This window comes from Triplophysa rosa, linkage group LG22 (assembly GCF_024868665.1).
Source record: "Triplophysa rosa linkage group LG22, Trosa_1v2, whole genome shotgun sequence".
NCBI classification, from domain to species: Eukaryota; Metazoa; Chordata; class Actinopteri; order Cypriniformes; family Nemacheilidae; genus Triplophysa; species Triplophysa rosa.
Window position 1 is genome coordinate 11,371,689 of NC_079911.1, and position 17,914 is coordinate 11,389,602.

At 40.7% G+C, this 17,914-nt stretch overlaps 1 protein-coding gene across 1 annotated transcript in view; it reads right to left on the reverse strand.

The window, feature by feature from the left end:
• The window catches only part of LOC130546215 (protocadherin Fat 3), a 55,961-nt gene that overhangs the window by 13,452 nt on the left and 24,595 nt on the right, over window positions 1-17,914 (reverse strand). Inside the window, 13 exon segments of the mRNA XM_057321354.1 lie at window positions 313-444; window positions 573-1,114; window positions 4,170-4,447; window positions 4,579-4,776; window positions 6,394-6,537; window positions 6,854-6,991; window positions 7,240-7,457; window positions 9,246-9,638; window positions 10,333-10,566; window positions 10,950-11,103; window positions 11,294-11,490; window positions 12,009-16,103; window positions 16,319-16,529. Coding sequence (XP_057177337.1) covers window positions 313-444; window positions 573-1,114; window positions 4,170-4,447; window positions 4,579-4,776; window positions 6,394-6,537; window positions 6,854-6,991; window positions 7,240-7,457; window positions 9,246-9,638; window positions 10,333-10,566; window positions 10,950-11,103; window positions 11,294-11,490; window positions 12,009-16,103; window positions 16,319-16,529 — 6,934 coding nt within the window.

The following is a 17,914-nucleotide window of genomic DNA, read 5'->3' on the forward strand; positions in this document are numbered from 1 at the left end:
ATGAAAATTCTCTCATCATTTATTCCCCCTCATGTCATTTCTAACCTGTATGACTTTCTTTCTTCTGCAGAACACAAAAGAAGATATTTTGAAGAATGTTGGTAATCAAATAACATTGGGCCCCATTGACTTCCATTGTATGGACACAAAACCACAGACATTTCTCAAAATATCTTTGTGTTCCAAAGAAGAATGTTAAACAGGTTTAGAATAATATACGAATGAGTAAATAATGAAAGACATTTTGAAAATCCTTTTGACCAAGAGTTTCTAAAGATGTGAAGCCAGGAAAAAGCACATTTTGAGTTTCACCTGCACACTGGTCTAGTGCGTCAGGCAGACACTGGCAGAGCGAGGGTGCTGTGGGGCCGCTACGCACACACTGCATGTCTGATGGGCACGTCTGACCATCACATAGCTCCAGAGAAGATGGACATATTCCACCTGAGGGGTTACAAAAAGTCAGAAAGGAAAATTGAAATCCCAAGCAACTGTTTGAATTTAATCAACCTGGATAAATAATGTACAGCACGCAATGCGTATTTCTACCAGCTATATTGCACAGCGCTAACCTGAACAGATGCAGCTTTCTTTCCGGCTGAACCGTGGAGACACGAAGCTCACTCTGGATGTAGTATAGGTCACCAGGCCGACAGGGTCCAGGCTCAGGGTGAGCTCGCAGACCCGTTCCCCACACTCGAGCTCCCCTGAGCAGCTCTGATCCTGGATGCCGACCACCCGTAACATCCCTCCCAGGACACCTTTTACCTCATCTAGTTTAAGAGACAGCTCCCCTGGGCCGATGTAACCTCCTTCGGGAGCTTCAAAGGCGATGAGGACCTCTAGCTGGCCGGACAGGCTCAGAGGCTGAACGCCAAGAATGTGGAGAGGATCAAGGCCTAGGGCGACCCCTGCCGTATCTCCAATCAGCCTGTCGCGGAGCACCTTCTTGAAATCTTCCATGTACAAACCCACAAAGTCCTCAGGAGAGAGATCTTGGAAATGCAGCGTTACAGCATTCTGCACCATCTCATCTGTGGCCTGTTCTACCTTAACGGTCACGCCCACCGCCACGGAAAACCGCCCGTCACTGACCGTAGCATTGAGAGTGTACCTAAAAAAGATATAGGTGATGCAGATTATTAAAAAGCATTTTTATATATGAATATACAGCATTATGAGAAAAGCATATGAAAAATGATATTACACACCAACAGAAAGAGACTTCAGAGAGAAGTAAAGTAGTAAAAAGACAACTAACTGTTTTTTGCTTATTAGTAGTCACTTTTAGTAAGCAAACGCTCAAGAAACACAGCATGGCACGTGAAGGTCACAGGCACAGAGACACACCTGTAATTTAACCCAGCTGAGCGCTTACTAAAAAACCAGCTCACTTACACATCATTTCAAGTGCATTTCCACTCTGGCTGGCCTAAAAGCCGTGATGCCCGAGTGGGTTACTGTGTAATTAGTTCATCCATTTTCACCAATTTGATCCATTCGGTCTGATTTGACCAGTTTGGAACATGATAGATGGGCTATCCACTTGCAATGCAATGAAACAAGCCTCCCTCTAAAATGTCAATGTTGAACTGCTACTTTAGAAACATGAGGTATTTACACACTATTTACAGAATATTTCATGTGCATTTGTGCATTTTTTTTAATGTTATAATGTAGTTTGATATGTTTTCTTTTATAGACAGTTTCATTGGACGCCTGGCCGGAAGTAAACTTTCGGTCTGTTTGTTGATCGGTCAGGCTATTGGCTAATCTTATTTAATTTATATACATTTATATTAATATTTTATTGTGTAACAATTGTATTAAATAAACAATTTGTTGAATTTTATTTATTGTTTTTTTTAAACAGCTTGTTGAATGGGTTGTGTAACTTTGTCGCATTTAAGTTTAACCAAGTAACGGTTCTTCTACTGGTGACCCAAAATAATACTGGCTAGAACTTGCTAGCTAATGTAATTTACTTGTTATTTATTTAGCTTGTTATCAGAAATAATCTAAAGGGGGCCCGTTTCAATAAGGAGGTTCAACCAACACAGAGTTAAAATGTGAACTCGGAGTTGTTTAACACCGAGATGCAAAACTTTGAGTTTTTAGTTTCAGAACAGCTGATTTGAGTTAGTTCTATCAACTCTGGGTAGACTTACCGTGGCTTGCACCACTACTACGACAAGCCATGATCAATGGAGCGCCGAAATTACGATTCACCATGGCAACGGCACCAAAAAAAAGCAACATGGCGGCAGAAAGCGCTTGAGAGCGAGGCACATTTTTCCGCTCTGCATACAGTGGATTTACAAATGTGATTTAATATGTAAATGACTTTAGTTTAAATTGAAAAAAGATAAATGTACCAATAAACAAACAAATTAATCAGTAAATAAATGAATGAAACAATAAAGAAACAATAAAATATAAAAATCATTTTAAAAATCTTATGTTCTAACTCCTTATGAGTACTCTAGTGAGGTGTCTAATATGTCATGGTGAATAGGACACTTGTTAGTGTGTCAGACTCTCGTGTCAAAAGCAGACATCGGTTTGAACCCTGCTCGGACCAGTTTTGGGTAGGAATGGCAGCATGTCAAAATTATTTGTTTATTACCTTTATCACTTCATTTCTGCATTTGCCTGTATTTATTAATTTCTTTATTCATGCACTTTATTTACACACTTTATTAAGTCATTTCTTATCCTCCATAGAAAACTACCATTTGTGCTCTAATGTAATACACGGCCACAATGGCTGATGTTACTGATGTAAGGATGGATGAGATATAATTTGATATATCTAATTCACTGTAAAGAAAAATGGTACAGTTTTAATAAAAATGCACAGGGAAATGACAAAATTCCACTCGGGTCATAAATTCCTCTCTTGAAATTAAAGAACATCCCTATGAAATAATGCAGCCTCTTCACATACAGGATCCTCTATAAAAGCACATATGACATATTAGTCAGTGAGATGGTGTCTGTGTGATCAAAGTGTGTGCCATGAATGACTGAATGAATGAATGAATGAGTTACACCACTTGCACCTTAAAAAGGGGGAGGAGATGGAAAGAAACTCTGGGTTTACCAAAGAAAACCTGCTCCCGACCAGGTTAGGTTCACAGAGTAAGTTACTATGGTTACTGACTCTGAGTATAAGTGACCTCTCTTTTAGAAACAGGCTTGAGTTACCCCGCTTTCTCGGGTTTGACATACCTCACATTCTGAAACGGAAAACCCAGAGTTTCCCTCATTTCAGGGTTGATATACTCAGTTTTCACTAAACCTCCTTTCTGAAACGGGCCCCGGGACTTTATTATTTGCGGATGTGTACCGGAAGTGAAGTTTGGGCCACAAAAGCGCAACAAAACTGTTTCAGAACGATGCTATATAACCTTAATATCACATACTGGTGGTGTCAAGCATTATTACACCTTATATAATAAATAGAGAGCGCCATTCACTCTACATCGGTTGCTTTTTGATCACATCGTCAAAAATGTCATTGTTTGGTAAAATGTTTTGGTCATTTCACTTATTCGGGTAAACACAGAAAGTGCTTTTTTTAGCTATTTTTTACCAAAAAATGTATTTGTTTGCCGAATATTTAGTGGATCCCTAGTTCAAATCACACTTCATCAATGTGTCATCTTTGTATTTTTGTGCTGATCAGTTTGATGGAACTAATCTTTGCTGCATCTAGAAACAGAAAACAACATTGTCATATATTTTAGTTTGAGTTATATTTACATGTTATATTTGTTATTCACAGTATTTTTACATTTTTGAAAGACATATTCATTGAATAAATTAACAATTAAATGTGTTAAATGGATTAATTTTACACTGCAAATGACAATTTACAATCGATTAAATCAAGCAATCACAATATGTGACATCAAATGAAAGAAGCACACAGGAAATACATTTGCATGAAATCAAAGGTAATTACAATAATCACAATTATTTATCAGAGAATTAATAATAACCCTAATCGTAATAACACTTCATACAATAACTATCTTCATTCTTAAATCGTCTATTCAACTAACATATTGCAATAACAAAAATTTACGAAGTAGGCATGCAATCTATTCTTGTTAGCAGCACATTAAGAATGTACTTAAGAATGATTAAGAATATACATGTATTACCTTCCAGGTTCCAGGCCATTCAAAGCAACGATCTTCCCATCCTGCCTGTTAATCTTGAAAAGACTCTTTGTTTGCGGCCTCTGACTAAAAGACAGAACATCATTCTCGTCTCTGTCCGTGGCACAGATCTTCCCGATAATCCCACCAGGAAACACATCTGCTGCCATTACAATGTTGATTTCCAAAGGGAAGACCACAGGTTTGAAGAGGCTGTCTCCAATCACACGTACAAAGATGAAGGACGTGGATGACAGGCGAGGTGTGCCGGAGTCACGTGCCTTTTTGAGAACAGCAAGAACAACATACAGATCAAAACAATTCCTAAATTAAATAAAATGTCTATAAAATGAGAGTTCTTAAAAGTAAACTGTTCATTGTTTGAAAACTGTTCTTAAGGAGATGTATTTACCTGTATCTCAAGCGTATACTCCCGTGTTGCGTCTGGACCAAAGACTCCGATGGATCTTAATTCTCCATTCTGGTCCAAACTGAAGGCATTGTCCTCATTTCCAGACACAATGCGGAACTCAAACGGCGCACCGTTTCTAGAAGAATCCTTATCTGAGACTGAAAGTGTGAGGATGGGGCTTTCCGCCTCCTTGTTCAACTTCAATGAAAAACAGAAATAGTATTGTATTTTAATAACATTTACATAAGAAAATGTGTCTTAGTTCTAGTATGCACCTGACGGTGTTATGCTAACATATTGTGGGTGAGTTTGCGGTTGCTAAGGTGTTTTACGTTGCAATGTGGAGATGCCAGCTGGCCCTAACCAAAAAATCCCACCCTCAAGTCTTTAAGATATTTACGTCCTTTGAAATGTATAATGTAAGTCTACATCCTATAAGCCTATTCAACATTTATCATCCACCCGGTGAAAATCACAAAAGCAAAGTGCCATTCACCGTGATGCCAATTTTCAAACTTTAGTTAGTGTGTAATGATGCTGTTAGATCATAAACAATATCTGCAAAATGATAAAGCTCAAAGTTCAATGCCAAGCGAGATATTGTCTTTAACATAATTTGATTTTCAAGGACTACAGAGAATGGCTGGAATCGGACTACAGCACTTTACTTCTCGGGTAAATGATGTCACTATTCCGAGTTTTTGAAAAACCTCTGCACAAAGGAATACGCCCAAAAAGGGGCGAGGTCTTCCTTAGAGAAGTGGAAGAGCCGCTGCTGGAGTAGTGTGTGGTTACCAAAGATTGTAAACATTTGACTGAGCTGCGCGCTTAATTGCTTTCACTTTCATCACAGTCCTACAGCTGGTAATAAGAATTCAGCTACACATATTCTAAGATAACCAACGGTCAAATAACAGCTTCCATGACTTTAACATTGGCTGTGAAACACACTGATATTGTGTGTGTGTGTGTGTGCGCACACTTCTAAAACACTTCTATGAAACGTCCTTTGAAGTCCTGCTTGCAAATGTCTCCTAGTCGATCTGCTTGTTTTATTATCCAACTTGGGTCCAATATAAAAAGGCAAAACTAACACTTCTGTTATTAGTGTTAATTAATATAACCGGTCTGACCCAATCTGTCCGGTGTCATTTCCCTCGCCATGGTAGGAAAACAATCGAGAGCTCGAACAAAGATTGACGTTGTCACATGCACTAGTAGACCTCCCTTACACTTCGATCGATCCGCAAGTATTTAACTGATGAAGTGAAGTTGACGCCATTGTAACTGTTTATTGCTAAAAGACAAAGCTTATAAATACACATGCACTAAGAGGGGGACGGACCAATCACAACACCCTTAAATTAGCGGAAGCTCGCTGATATGGTGTGACATCTTCAGACACACGCTCTGACGCGGGGAACCAATCACGACAAACCTGGTCAGCTTTACCAATCAGTGCGTTTCGGAAGGAGGGAATTATATATATCGGAAGAAATCCATCATTTTGTGAGAAGAGGGACAGCGGTGAACAATAGACTTGAAATATAATGCGTTTTTTGAAACGCGAACATTCACTGTAAACCACCCAAAAAACAACATCAAAGCTTCAAAAACAGCAAAAGAATGGCCCCTTTAAAATGAATACCCCACACATCCTTTCAACAAGCTGCATGATTTGAGGTATCATTCACACCTGTTACGGAAAAAGCCATGTTGCCTTTAATAGGCAAGGTTATAGGTTTGACTTTATAAATCACATGTAGCACACATTAATGTGACAGCCCAATTGAAGAAAATAATGAAGTCACATACCTGAATGACAGCAGAGGCATTAGCAGGAGAGAAGATGGGCGGATTGTCATTCACGTCGGCAATCTCGATATTGACATTCACAGTGGTCGACTTGGCAGGTGAGCCGCTGTCAAACGCTTGCACAGACAATGAGTAGCGCGTGACCTTAAACAAGCGAGACGGATGGATAAATGTCAAGTAAAATAGTTCAGTGTGACTCTACACTTGATAAACATCTCTAAAAAAAGAATGAGATTCTGTGATCCACTGCGTAAAGCAACCCCTCGACCATCTGCTCGCTCGCAAGCACCAAGAACCCACAGACAGAGTCGCTACACGTTCCCTAATTGAGGCTTTTACGGCCGATTTGAAAATAATTGAGCAGAATCAGGCAATGTCCCGGGAGAGCGTCTGTGGGAGGCGAGAGCAGTAGTGTCAAGATTCATTAGCCGAAGGAATCGGGCTCATTTCGGGGACTAACCATCTCTCTGTCCATAGCCTTGTTAACCTTCAGGAGGCCGTTGATGGGGTCAATCCAAAACTGGTTTTCGCGGTCACCCTTTAGGATGGAATAAGTGATCCGGCCATTCGCAGGACTGTCCAGGTCTTCCGCGAACAGCTGGGAATAAACACACATAACAAGTTGAATACGCCGATCGGGGAATGTAATTCGAGAGCAAAATTGACCGAATTTATATGGATTACAAAGCAAATTGCAAGCAATTACATTACAGCTCAAAAAAGGAAAAACAGTTGTAAGTTCATTAAGAGGATTTATGTGAACAGTAAACTTAATTATAGCAAGCTGTGAAATTGAAGCTAATTCAAAGCCAATGAAGCTGCCCCGCTAATGAGAGAGAACATCACCCTCGTGACGGTGTCCCCCACAGAGGTGTCTTCGCTGATCAGGACGTTGTAGATATTCTCGCTGAACGATGGCGAGTTGTCGTTTACATCCAGGAGTTCAACAGTCACTACGGCGGCGGTGGCTCTCAGGGGAGGCGTGCCGCCGTCGAAAGCCTCGACGTTAAGGTAGAAATCCTTGCAGAGCTCATAGTCGAGATCCTCTGCCACAGAGATGACGCCTGGAATTATATGAGATGCAAAGCCAATTAATTTCTAATAATTAGACTCCGCCATACATGATTAGATATACAAAGGCTCCTTGTAATATTTCGATCACGTATAAGCAAAGGGAAGTACTGCGGTAGTAGTAATTAAGAATGGTGTCTCTCGCACAAGACGTCGAAAGGCTTAAAGGATTATTTCAATGAAAAATAATAGAACGTTGACTCACTCTAATGAAATTGTAAACCTGAGTGATTGTCTTTTTTCCACAGAACACAATAACGATGTTAAGCACAGTGTCCAGAAAGCACCACAAAATATCTAAAAGGGACAGTTCATAGAAAAATAAAAATTCTGACATCATTTATTCTCCCTCATGTCATTTAAAATTTGTATATGACTCTTTCTTCTGCAGAACACAAAAGAAGATATTTCAGGAAATGTCGCTCGTTTTGTGTTCATACAATGAAACTCAATGGGGGCCAGTGTTGTTCGGTAACCAACATTCTTCAAAATATCTTCTTTTGTGTTCTGTAGAAGAAAGAACGTCATACAAGTTTGGAGGGAGATGAGGGTGAGTAAATGAATGAATTTTCGTTTTTGTGAAAACTGTCCTTTAAAGTGAAAGTTCACCCAAAAATTTACATTCTGTAATCAATTACTCACCCTCTTGTCATTTCAAACCCGTATGACTTACTTTCTTCCGCAGAAAACACAAGAATATCTTTTTAAAAATGTTGTCAACTGGCCCCCATTCACTTGCATTGATTTTGTGTCCACACAATAGAACTGAATGGGGGCCAGTGCTGTTCAGTTACCAACTTTCTTCAAAATATCTTGTTCTGCCAAAGAAAAAAAGTCATAAAGGTTTGAAATGACAAGAGGGTGAGTAAATGATGACAGAATTTTCGATTTTGGGTGAACTATCCCTTCAGGTCATTCTATATTTCAAGTATTCTGAAGCCAACAGCATTTCATAGAGAAATATAGATATTTAATTTGTGATTTATTTAGAATCTCCACTAAAGCTGTCGTCACACAAATCTATTACATGCTTTTACAACACTAGACATAATGTATTGCTCGAGTCATATACTTGAATTATGTTTTTGTCATTTTAACCTTGACAGCTCCAAGTTATCATTCACATCCACTGTAATAAAAAGCAGCATGAATATAATGTCAAGTATCTCAATTTGTATAAAAAAAATCCTTGCACAAAAAAAGACGAAAATTTCACGTGTGGGTGAACTAACCCCCTTAATTATTTCAAGTTGAGGATTAAACTAAAGCACTTAATCTTTTGTCAAGATGGAATGCGAGGGAAGGGATGAAACAAAAATGAAATGTTGAAATAAAAATAAATGTTCAGATGCTTAATAGTCTTTCCATTGACTGGGCACATCTTTTTAAGACAAAGGTCTCTCTGACGTTCAATAATCTCACTCATGTGTTCTGTGTGTGAGCACCGTCATTAGTGTTATGGAGCATTCATAACTACATTTTCCTGATCGCTGCACTTACATTATGAGGCTTCAACTCGCACAATTTGTCAAATTATAACGTCCTGTCAACGTTCAATAGACTTCTAACTTTCGTCAATGACTCATGATGTAAGGAAATAACGAATGACCTGACTTAATTAAGCCTTTGTCTTTTTTATTTCCAAGTAATCTCTTGAAGGAGTTTTCGGTTCTGTAAAATATTTCATTTCAAATCCAATATGGAGTGCGCAAAACTATCACACCAGAACCCAACTCCAAAATAATTATTTAATAAACAGAAAACAAGTCCCACGACCATACCTGTAGAGTCATTAATAGAAAACTTCCCCAGCTCATTTCCAGACAAGAATCTATAGTAGATTTCTGCATTCACTCCAATGTCTTCACTTGTGGCAAAGACACGCAGAACTTCTGTTCCTACAGCTACATCTTCAGGCACCGTGACTGCGTAATCTTGTTTCTGAAACACCGGTGGGTTGTCGTTCACATCCAGAACCATGATGGTGAGGTCCACCTGGGTAGAGAGCGAGCCAGTGGCTCCTGCTAGGTCAGTCGCCTTGATTCTAATCTGATACGAGTCTTGCACCTCTCTGTCCAGAGACCTTTCCAGGATCACTACACCAGAGCACGGGTCAATGGAGAACATGCCACCGGCAGAGTCTACAAGCGAGTACACAATCTTCCTGTTAAGACCTGTTAAGAGAGGACAACAAGTGCTTTATAAATCTTCAGGAATTACAGTAGCCTCAAAAAGTATCTGAACACTTAAGCCTCACTTAAAATACTGTATTTCTTTTTAAACTTCACTCTTCAGAAAGTTCACCCAAAAATAAAAATCTTTAATCAGTTACTCACCCTCATGTTATTCCAAACCTGTATGACTTTCTTGACTTTCAAAAAAGCAGATATTTTGAAGAATGTTGGTATCCAAACAACACTGGCCCCATTGACTTCCATTGTATGGACAAAAGCACTGAGACATTTTACAAAATATCTTCTTTTGTGTTTCACAGTCATATACAGGTTTTGAGTAACATGAGGGTGAATTTGTTTTATATTTCTATTTTTGGGAGGAAATCTCTTTATCTGGCAGAGCATGATATAAAAATCTACAAATGTATTTATTCAAAATGATTTTCTTGACGTGCGTGTCATTGTTCTTAAAAATAAATTCATATTTGTCATCTAATGAAATCACATTCAGACATTCTTATGAAAGGATTGAGTGTCCACACATTTTTAAGGCCCTTTGCAGAATTTAAAACATAAAAGTCTTCCATCGTACAATGACAACCGTGAAAAAGACATTTCATGGTCCAAAAATCTAAAAACAAGAACTTCTTTGATCTTCAGACTGGAAAAGTTTATGCACTATTTTTTGAAATACCTTCATCTGGATCATTAGCCTGAAGGCGGGTGAGCAAGGCCTTGGGTGCAGCACTCTCATATACACTCGCCATGAAGCGTGTGAACGCAAATGATGGTGCATTATCATTAACATCCAGAACGGTCAGAGAGATTTCAGAGCGACAGAACAGCCCTCCTCCATCCGTAGCCTGGGCTATCAACTTATAACATGCAATTCTTTCACGGTCCAGTAGAGAGGCAGTCTTCAGTTCACCTTTCACAAACAGAGACATAAAGAAGTGCAAAAAACCTCACATGTTGGATAGCAAGACCTTGGGCCAGAGATTTGAAAGCATTAAGGACAAACTTCAGTTCAGTTCAGTTCAGTTCAGTTACACTGAAGAAAAAAAACAGATTTTAACATGAGGTTGAATAAATGATGACAGAATTTAAAATTTCCCTATCCCTTTAAGACGTTCATGAAAATGTTATCAAATCACCAAGTCATTTATCAAAAGATACACTTGTTAATCATTCTGGGATAACATGCAAATTGTATTTGAATACCTGTAAATAAATCAAAGCAGGCAGAATGTATTTAAAAAGGGTCAAGCCTGTTTAAAATGCCAAAGACATTGAACGTTTATGTAGAAATACCTGTATTTGCATCCATGTAAAAGTCTTCAACGCCAATGCCAAACAGAGAGTACTGAATTTCTGCATTGACACCCGTATCCAGATCTCTCGCTCCCACCATCAAAATCGCTGTATTAACAGCCACATCCTCCGGAAATGAAGCTTCATACCGAGCCTGCAACACAAACATGACACACATTCACTGCAATTATGTCACAAAGAAGTACAATACTGAACTTGTAATACAAAGTTTTTGGCTGACAAGACGGATACGTTCCTATCAGTATTCAAAGCGTGAAACATTGTAGCTGTTAATTTAGTCTTTACGAGATGACAAATGCCAGCCTGAAATCAATCGCACAGACCTGATTGCAGATGGGGCTGTTGTCATTGGCATCCATGACAGTGACCTCAACGCCTATGCGGGTTACAAACAGGCCGTCATTGGCTGTGATATTGAGCAGATATCGATCCTGCTCCTCTCTGTCCAAGGGCCGCTTGACGAAGACCTTCCACTCCCCCTGAACGAGAGCCAGACCAAACACTCCCTTGGGGTTTCCTCCTGAGTTAAAATGATTGCCACAAAACTCAGATAAATGAGAGAACTATTTTCGTATCCTGCTGTGATGCCTTGCAAAGAGACCAAAAAGCTCTCAGAATGCACTGCTGTGCTAAGTAATAGCAATTTAACATTTTGTTGTGCTGTGCTTTGAGTCAAACAAACGTCTAATATTTTACAAACCGGTTCAAATTGAACATAAATTAAGATGAATGGTAACACGCTTTAAAATATCGCAGAGACCAAGTGTGCTTATTGAACTAGCCCACACTCAGGGACAGAAAAGTATGCCAAGTTACTGGCACATGAAACAGAGTTTAATTCTAACAATGAGCTCAATCTGCTCGCATCCCCAGATGGCCTTTTAACAAAGTAATGTTACACATAAAGCAGATGGCTCCTTACTCGTATAGCTTTTGCACGCTTAGTTCATTAAATTAAACCCTTTCAATGTGATTATCTTTCCCGGAGCGCCTCCACAAGCCATAAATCATCCTTCAGTGGCCCACTTTAATACATACCTGTTATATGGAAGCTGACAAGCCGATTCTGATCGGAACTGTCCCCATCACGGGTGCTTAACACCGACACCACCTCTCCCAGTGGATCGCTCTCTCTCACGGCACCCCTGTAGTATTCCCTCTCGAAGGTGGGGGGGTTGTCGTTGACGTCCGCTATTGCAACGGTTACCACAGCTGTGGAGGCAAGCGATATGCCCTCGCCTAGATCCGAGGCCACAACGCTGAATGTGTAAGATGGACACATTTCATGGTCCAGATCACCAAGAGTGGTGATCCAACCCGTCTTGCTGTCAATAACAAACATGGCACCAGTGGCAGATTTAGATCCGCTAGTTTTTTCCAACTCTTGGTTTAGGGTTGGGCCGAGGCTGTACATAACCTGTCCATTGGCGCCCCAATCGGGATCAAGCGCCCGCACCTGGATAACTCGAGTCCCCCTTGGCATGCCCTCCATTACCATGGCGACATAAGAACTGGTTTCAAATGCTGGTTTGTTGTCATTTACATCAAGAATTTTTACTTCAACGTCTACTACAGACATGGACTCAACCAGCGCCTGCCTCATGGTGGCTGAAACTTTGAAGCGGTAGATGTTAATGATTTCATAGTCCAGGGGGTTGACAAGTCGTAGAATCCCAGTTTCCCTCTCCACCAAAAATGTTCCACCCTGGTTACTCTCACCGGTTTCTCCACTGACCACAGAGAAAAACCCAGTCTGACCCGGACTTAGGTACACCGAACCCAAGGCTGTCCCAACAGGTGTGTCTTCTGGGACTGTGTAAGAGTACTGGGGCTGGGTGAAAATGGGCACATTAGCATCAGGTGGTAGCACATGGATAAAAGCAGACACAAGGGAATGTTTGGCCGGGGATCCTCCATCAGTAGCCTTGACAAAAAAAGAGAGCACCGTTCCTCGGAGATGAGCCATGCTTCCTTTCGTGACCATCCAGCCGCTGTCGGGTTCAATCTCCAACACATCCACTAAAGGTAGTCTTGCCTCACTGTACAAAGAGTAGCAGACTCTACCGTTGTCACCGGCGTCTGGGTCCTGAGCTTGGATTTGAGTCACCAACGATCCCATAGGCAAGTTAGCCTTGATGCTAACTCTGTACTCCACAGCCCTAAAACATGGTGCATTATCATTTTCATCAGTCAAAATTACTCGAACGGTGCAGAAGGAAGCTCTTCCTCCTCCATCAAGAGCCATTACTGTTAGCACAATGTCTTTGTTTATGGGATTCTCCCTGTCTAGTTTCTGAGCCGTAGTGATCAGGCCATCAGCCCCAATGTTAAACTGAGTCTTTCCAAGGTCGTTAATAAACGAGTACACGATCTGACCAAAAATCCCAGAGTCCTCATCTGTGGCACGAACCTGTATGACTTTGGTCCCTGCAGGGCTATTCTCACAGACCTCGGCCAAGTAAAACCGTTGGCTAAAGACAGGGCTGTAAAGGTTGGTTCCCAAGACTCGAACGTTCACTTGTGCGGTGCTGGTAAACACCCCATCAGATACAGACACGTTAAGGGTGTATGCTGGTCGCATGCCCTGTCTGCGCTGGCTTGACAAGGAGATGATGCCTGTCTGGGAGTCCATGATGAAGTTCATTTTCTCATCCCCGGAGAGTATGCTGTACCTCAACCTCTCAGCATCAGAACTATCTGCATCGGAAGCTTGGACACATGTCACGATGTGCCCTTTTGGGGCTAGTTCACTCACAAAAGCTTCGTACAGAGGTTGACTTAAGGACGGCGGATTGTCATTGACATCATTCAACAAGACGGTAACCGTGACCTCAGCGCTCTGGGGTGGTAAACCGTTATCTGTTGCTCTAACTTTAAAGCTGTGGCGCTGAGAAAGTTCATAGTCTAAAACACGAGCTGTTGACACAAGTCCACTAATGCTGTCAATTTGGAAGTAGCCTGTGCTGTTAAAAGCATCCGAGAGGATCTGATACGTAATCACATTGTTATTTTCAGAGTCTCAATCCATCGCCAAGAGCTGTGTGACGGTGGTCCCGATCATTGAGTTTTCTGCCAAAATGGCTGTGTATGAGGCGTTTCGAAATAGAGGGGCATTGTCATTTACGTCCACCACGATGATGTCAACATCTACTTCGGATCTGGCTCCTGTGAGAGTGTCTATGGATCTGACAGTTAACCTGTAGTACTGTGTGGTCTCATAGTCTAAAGGATAAATAACACTAATCACACCACTGTCAAAACCAATGTCAAACTGAACGGAGGCCTCTCCGTCCACAATTGTGTATATGATATTTTGACCCTGTGGGCTGGTGGCGTTGATATTTAAAATGGGAGTGGACACTGCAATATCCTCTTTTACTGATATCCCATAAAACATCTTATCAAACACAGGCATGGCCTTGTTCACAACTCTAACAGGAAGCTCAACGGCAGTGAAGAGGGAGGAATAACCTCCATCACGTGCAAAGACGACCAACGGGTATTCAACATTGGACAAATCTGCATCGAATGCTCTTTTAAGCGTGAGCTCGCCAGTGAGACTGTTCACCTCAAAGTGCGGGTGTTCCTCCCGAAGCTCATAATACAGGGCTCCATTTATCCCTTTGTCCAAATCTGTTGCGGAAACTCTGAAAACGGACGACCAGGGCTCGGCATCAACCTGCACGGCGGCATAATATGGCAGGCCCACAAAATCAGGGGCGTTGTCATTTACGTCCTCAATCTCTACAGTCACGGTTACTCTGGCAACTAGTAGCTGATCGTATTCTCTGCGTGCCTCCACCACCAGCTCATACAATTCCTGTTGCTCTCGATCAAAAGGGACCCCTGTGGTTTGAATGACCCCTGATGTAGGCTGAATTGTATAGCGTGTCCCTGCATTCAAAAGAGTGTACTTTACAGGTTCATTTAGACGGTTTCCTACAACATTTATGATACTAACTGTAGTAATATTCACACTGTTCTCCCATACAGAAGAATAGTACAAAGACGGACTAAAAAGGAGACCGCTGTCCATAGCCTCCTTGACCAAGACTGTCACAAGCGCTGTGCAAAAATAACGCCCATCTGATACTTTAATATTGAAACGATAGAGATCTTTAGACAATTTATTGTTCTTGACCGTAATTACGCCTGAAGATGGATCCATTGCAAAGTGCTCCAGGTTGCCATCAGCTAAGGAATATATCAGATCAGTGGTCATGTCTGGATCGGTGGCCTCTACTCTCAAAGCCTCAACCCCAACGTATGTTGGAAGAAGCACGATAGTGTCATAAGCTTCTTGTGAGAACTGTGGGGGAGAGTCATTGATGTTCACAATCTTGATTAAGACTTTGGCTGGCTTCTCTGCTGTTAGCTGAGGTTTACCGCTGTCCCTGACGTTAACAGAAAAATAAAAAACACTACATTTTTCATAGTCTAGATTAGCAATGGTTCTGACAGAACCTGTTCCTGAATCCACGGTAAAGATGAATCTAGTCATGTCCTCCACAATCTGGAAAACCAGAAGGCTGTTTTGATTCTTATCAGCATCTGTTGCTTTAAGTACCAATGGCTTGCCATCTTCACCCATAACCGCACTATTAATGGGCGCTGCTTCACTAATAGTCCCCGTATATGTAAGCATCTGAAAAACCGGAGGATTATCATTTTCATCCATCACCAGAATGCTAACATTGACACTGGAGGAAACCCCAGCCATGTTGACAGCCTGAACGGCCAGCATGTAGGAAGAGGTCATCTCAAAGTCAAAATCTCTTTGTGTCGTGATCACACCAGTGTAACGATTTACTTTAAACCTCTTTTCATCATTCCCTCGTGCAATGTCATAAATTAGCGTGGATCGGCTAATCGCACAGATCATTATGACGAAAGTTCCGACAGGCACGTTTTCGCTGATCTCAGCCTGGTACTCCCGCTGGGCAAACTTTGGGCTGGAGAAATCGGACAGTGAGATTGCGATCCTCGCAGAGGTGGTGCTACTTGACGCTGGAGTACCTCCATCTGTTGCTCTTACAGTGAGGGTATAGAAGCCGACAGTCGTGAGATCTAGCTCTCTGGCCACGGAGATGATGCCGGACAGTGGATCTATTCCAAAAATGCCTCCTGTGTTGCCTAGACACAAAAAAGAAATGACATCTGCTTCTCAGTTCGTGAAGAAAAGGGGCATTTCAGGGAACAAATAAATAAATCTTAAGATGGATGACATTTAAAGAGAATAAACTAATGCATTGTACTAGGAAGCAAAAACAAGATTTATTGAAAACAGCTGTGTGATGGAAATGTTAGTACATTGGACTGTAATACACTTAAGAGCATGCAATGTTTACCTGCATCAACTGAGTAAACAATCTCTCCGTTTCTGCCCGAGTCTCGGTCTAATGCCATCACTTGTAAAGCCGTTGTTCCAAGAGAGGCCGATTCAAACACTGTACAGTCATAAACGGTGCGAGTGAAGACGGGAGACTGGTCATTGGCATCCTCCAAAACCACAATAATTCGTGTCAAGTCTCTGTAATAGGGAAATTCCTGATCTTTCACCTACAAAATAGGAGAAGAGAGAAAGCGAGAGGCCTGAAGAGAAAAGTAAAAGTGTGGCAAGTCTCTGAATGGAAAAGATCTGCGAGGAATCAAGCAAATAGTGAAAAAAGACTGAAAAAAGAGGAAAGTAGGGAGATATAAAGAAACAGTTAAACAGATTGAAAACATCTGCACATCTGTAAGACTTTACAACAAGGATCAATTTGTTAACATTAGTTAAAGGGATACTCTGCCCAAAAATGAATTACTCATCCTCAAATTGTTCTAAACCTGTATACATTTCTTTGTTTCTATGGTAGGCTTTTTTCTACTATGGTAGTCAATGGTGCCCCAGAACTATCAGTTGCTAGCATTCTTCCAAATATCTTTTCTTGTTTTCAACCAAACAAAGAAATTTATACAGGTTTGGAACAACTAGAGGGTTAGTAATTCATGACAGAATTTAAATTTTTGGGTGGAATATCCCTTTAACTACATTAGTTACAGTAACATTACAGTTTTAAAATCTGTTAACACAGGGTATCAGCAGGTTTCTGAGAGTTAGATTTAAGACTTTTTAATACCGTGCAGAATGAAATTTATGACCAATTTCATAGCAACAAATTTGCACTTCCCCATGGCTAAAGCTCCAACTTTTCTCCATGTGGTAATGTCCAGTCCACTCACCTAACGAACCCCCCGCGAACGTGTGATTTGTTAGTTGGTTCCGACTATTTTGTTCTGCATGACAAATAGACGTACATGATTTTAAAACGAAAATAAAATCTTCTTTACAGTGTCGGTTCGATTTAAGACATTTTAATGCTAATTAAGGCCTTATTTTGACATTATGGAATTTAAGACTTTTTAAGACATTTTAAGGATCCGCGGACACCCTGTAACATTAGTTAATGCACAATTAACTAAAATAAACAATAAAGAACAGTATTTATACTATCTAACACCAAATTATTTTGTATAGTGTTACCACAGTCACATAATGTCACAGTATAAATGGCTACGCTTACGACATTCTTATTTGTCTCACGCATGAAACAGTCCAGAGGAAAATTTATTGCTTTTGAGAGTTTGCTCTCTCACAGCTGAAGAGACTTATTGAGTTTCTTAATTAAAGTTTTATTTCAAGCCAACATAAAACAAAAAATGACCTTATTTACTTTATGCATGTCCCCGATCTTACCGTGCATGATTCATAGGTGCATGTAATTTAAAAAAGAAAGTTTGTCTTGGGAATCTTTAATCAAAATATATGATCTCGCTCCGCCTCTGAACGACTTCTCTTTTCAGCTGACGTTTGCCAATCCCTCGAATTTTTCAACCCCTCTCCTTTCAACCCTTCATATTGATATGCTTCATATTGATATGCAAGACCCATTTTTCACAAT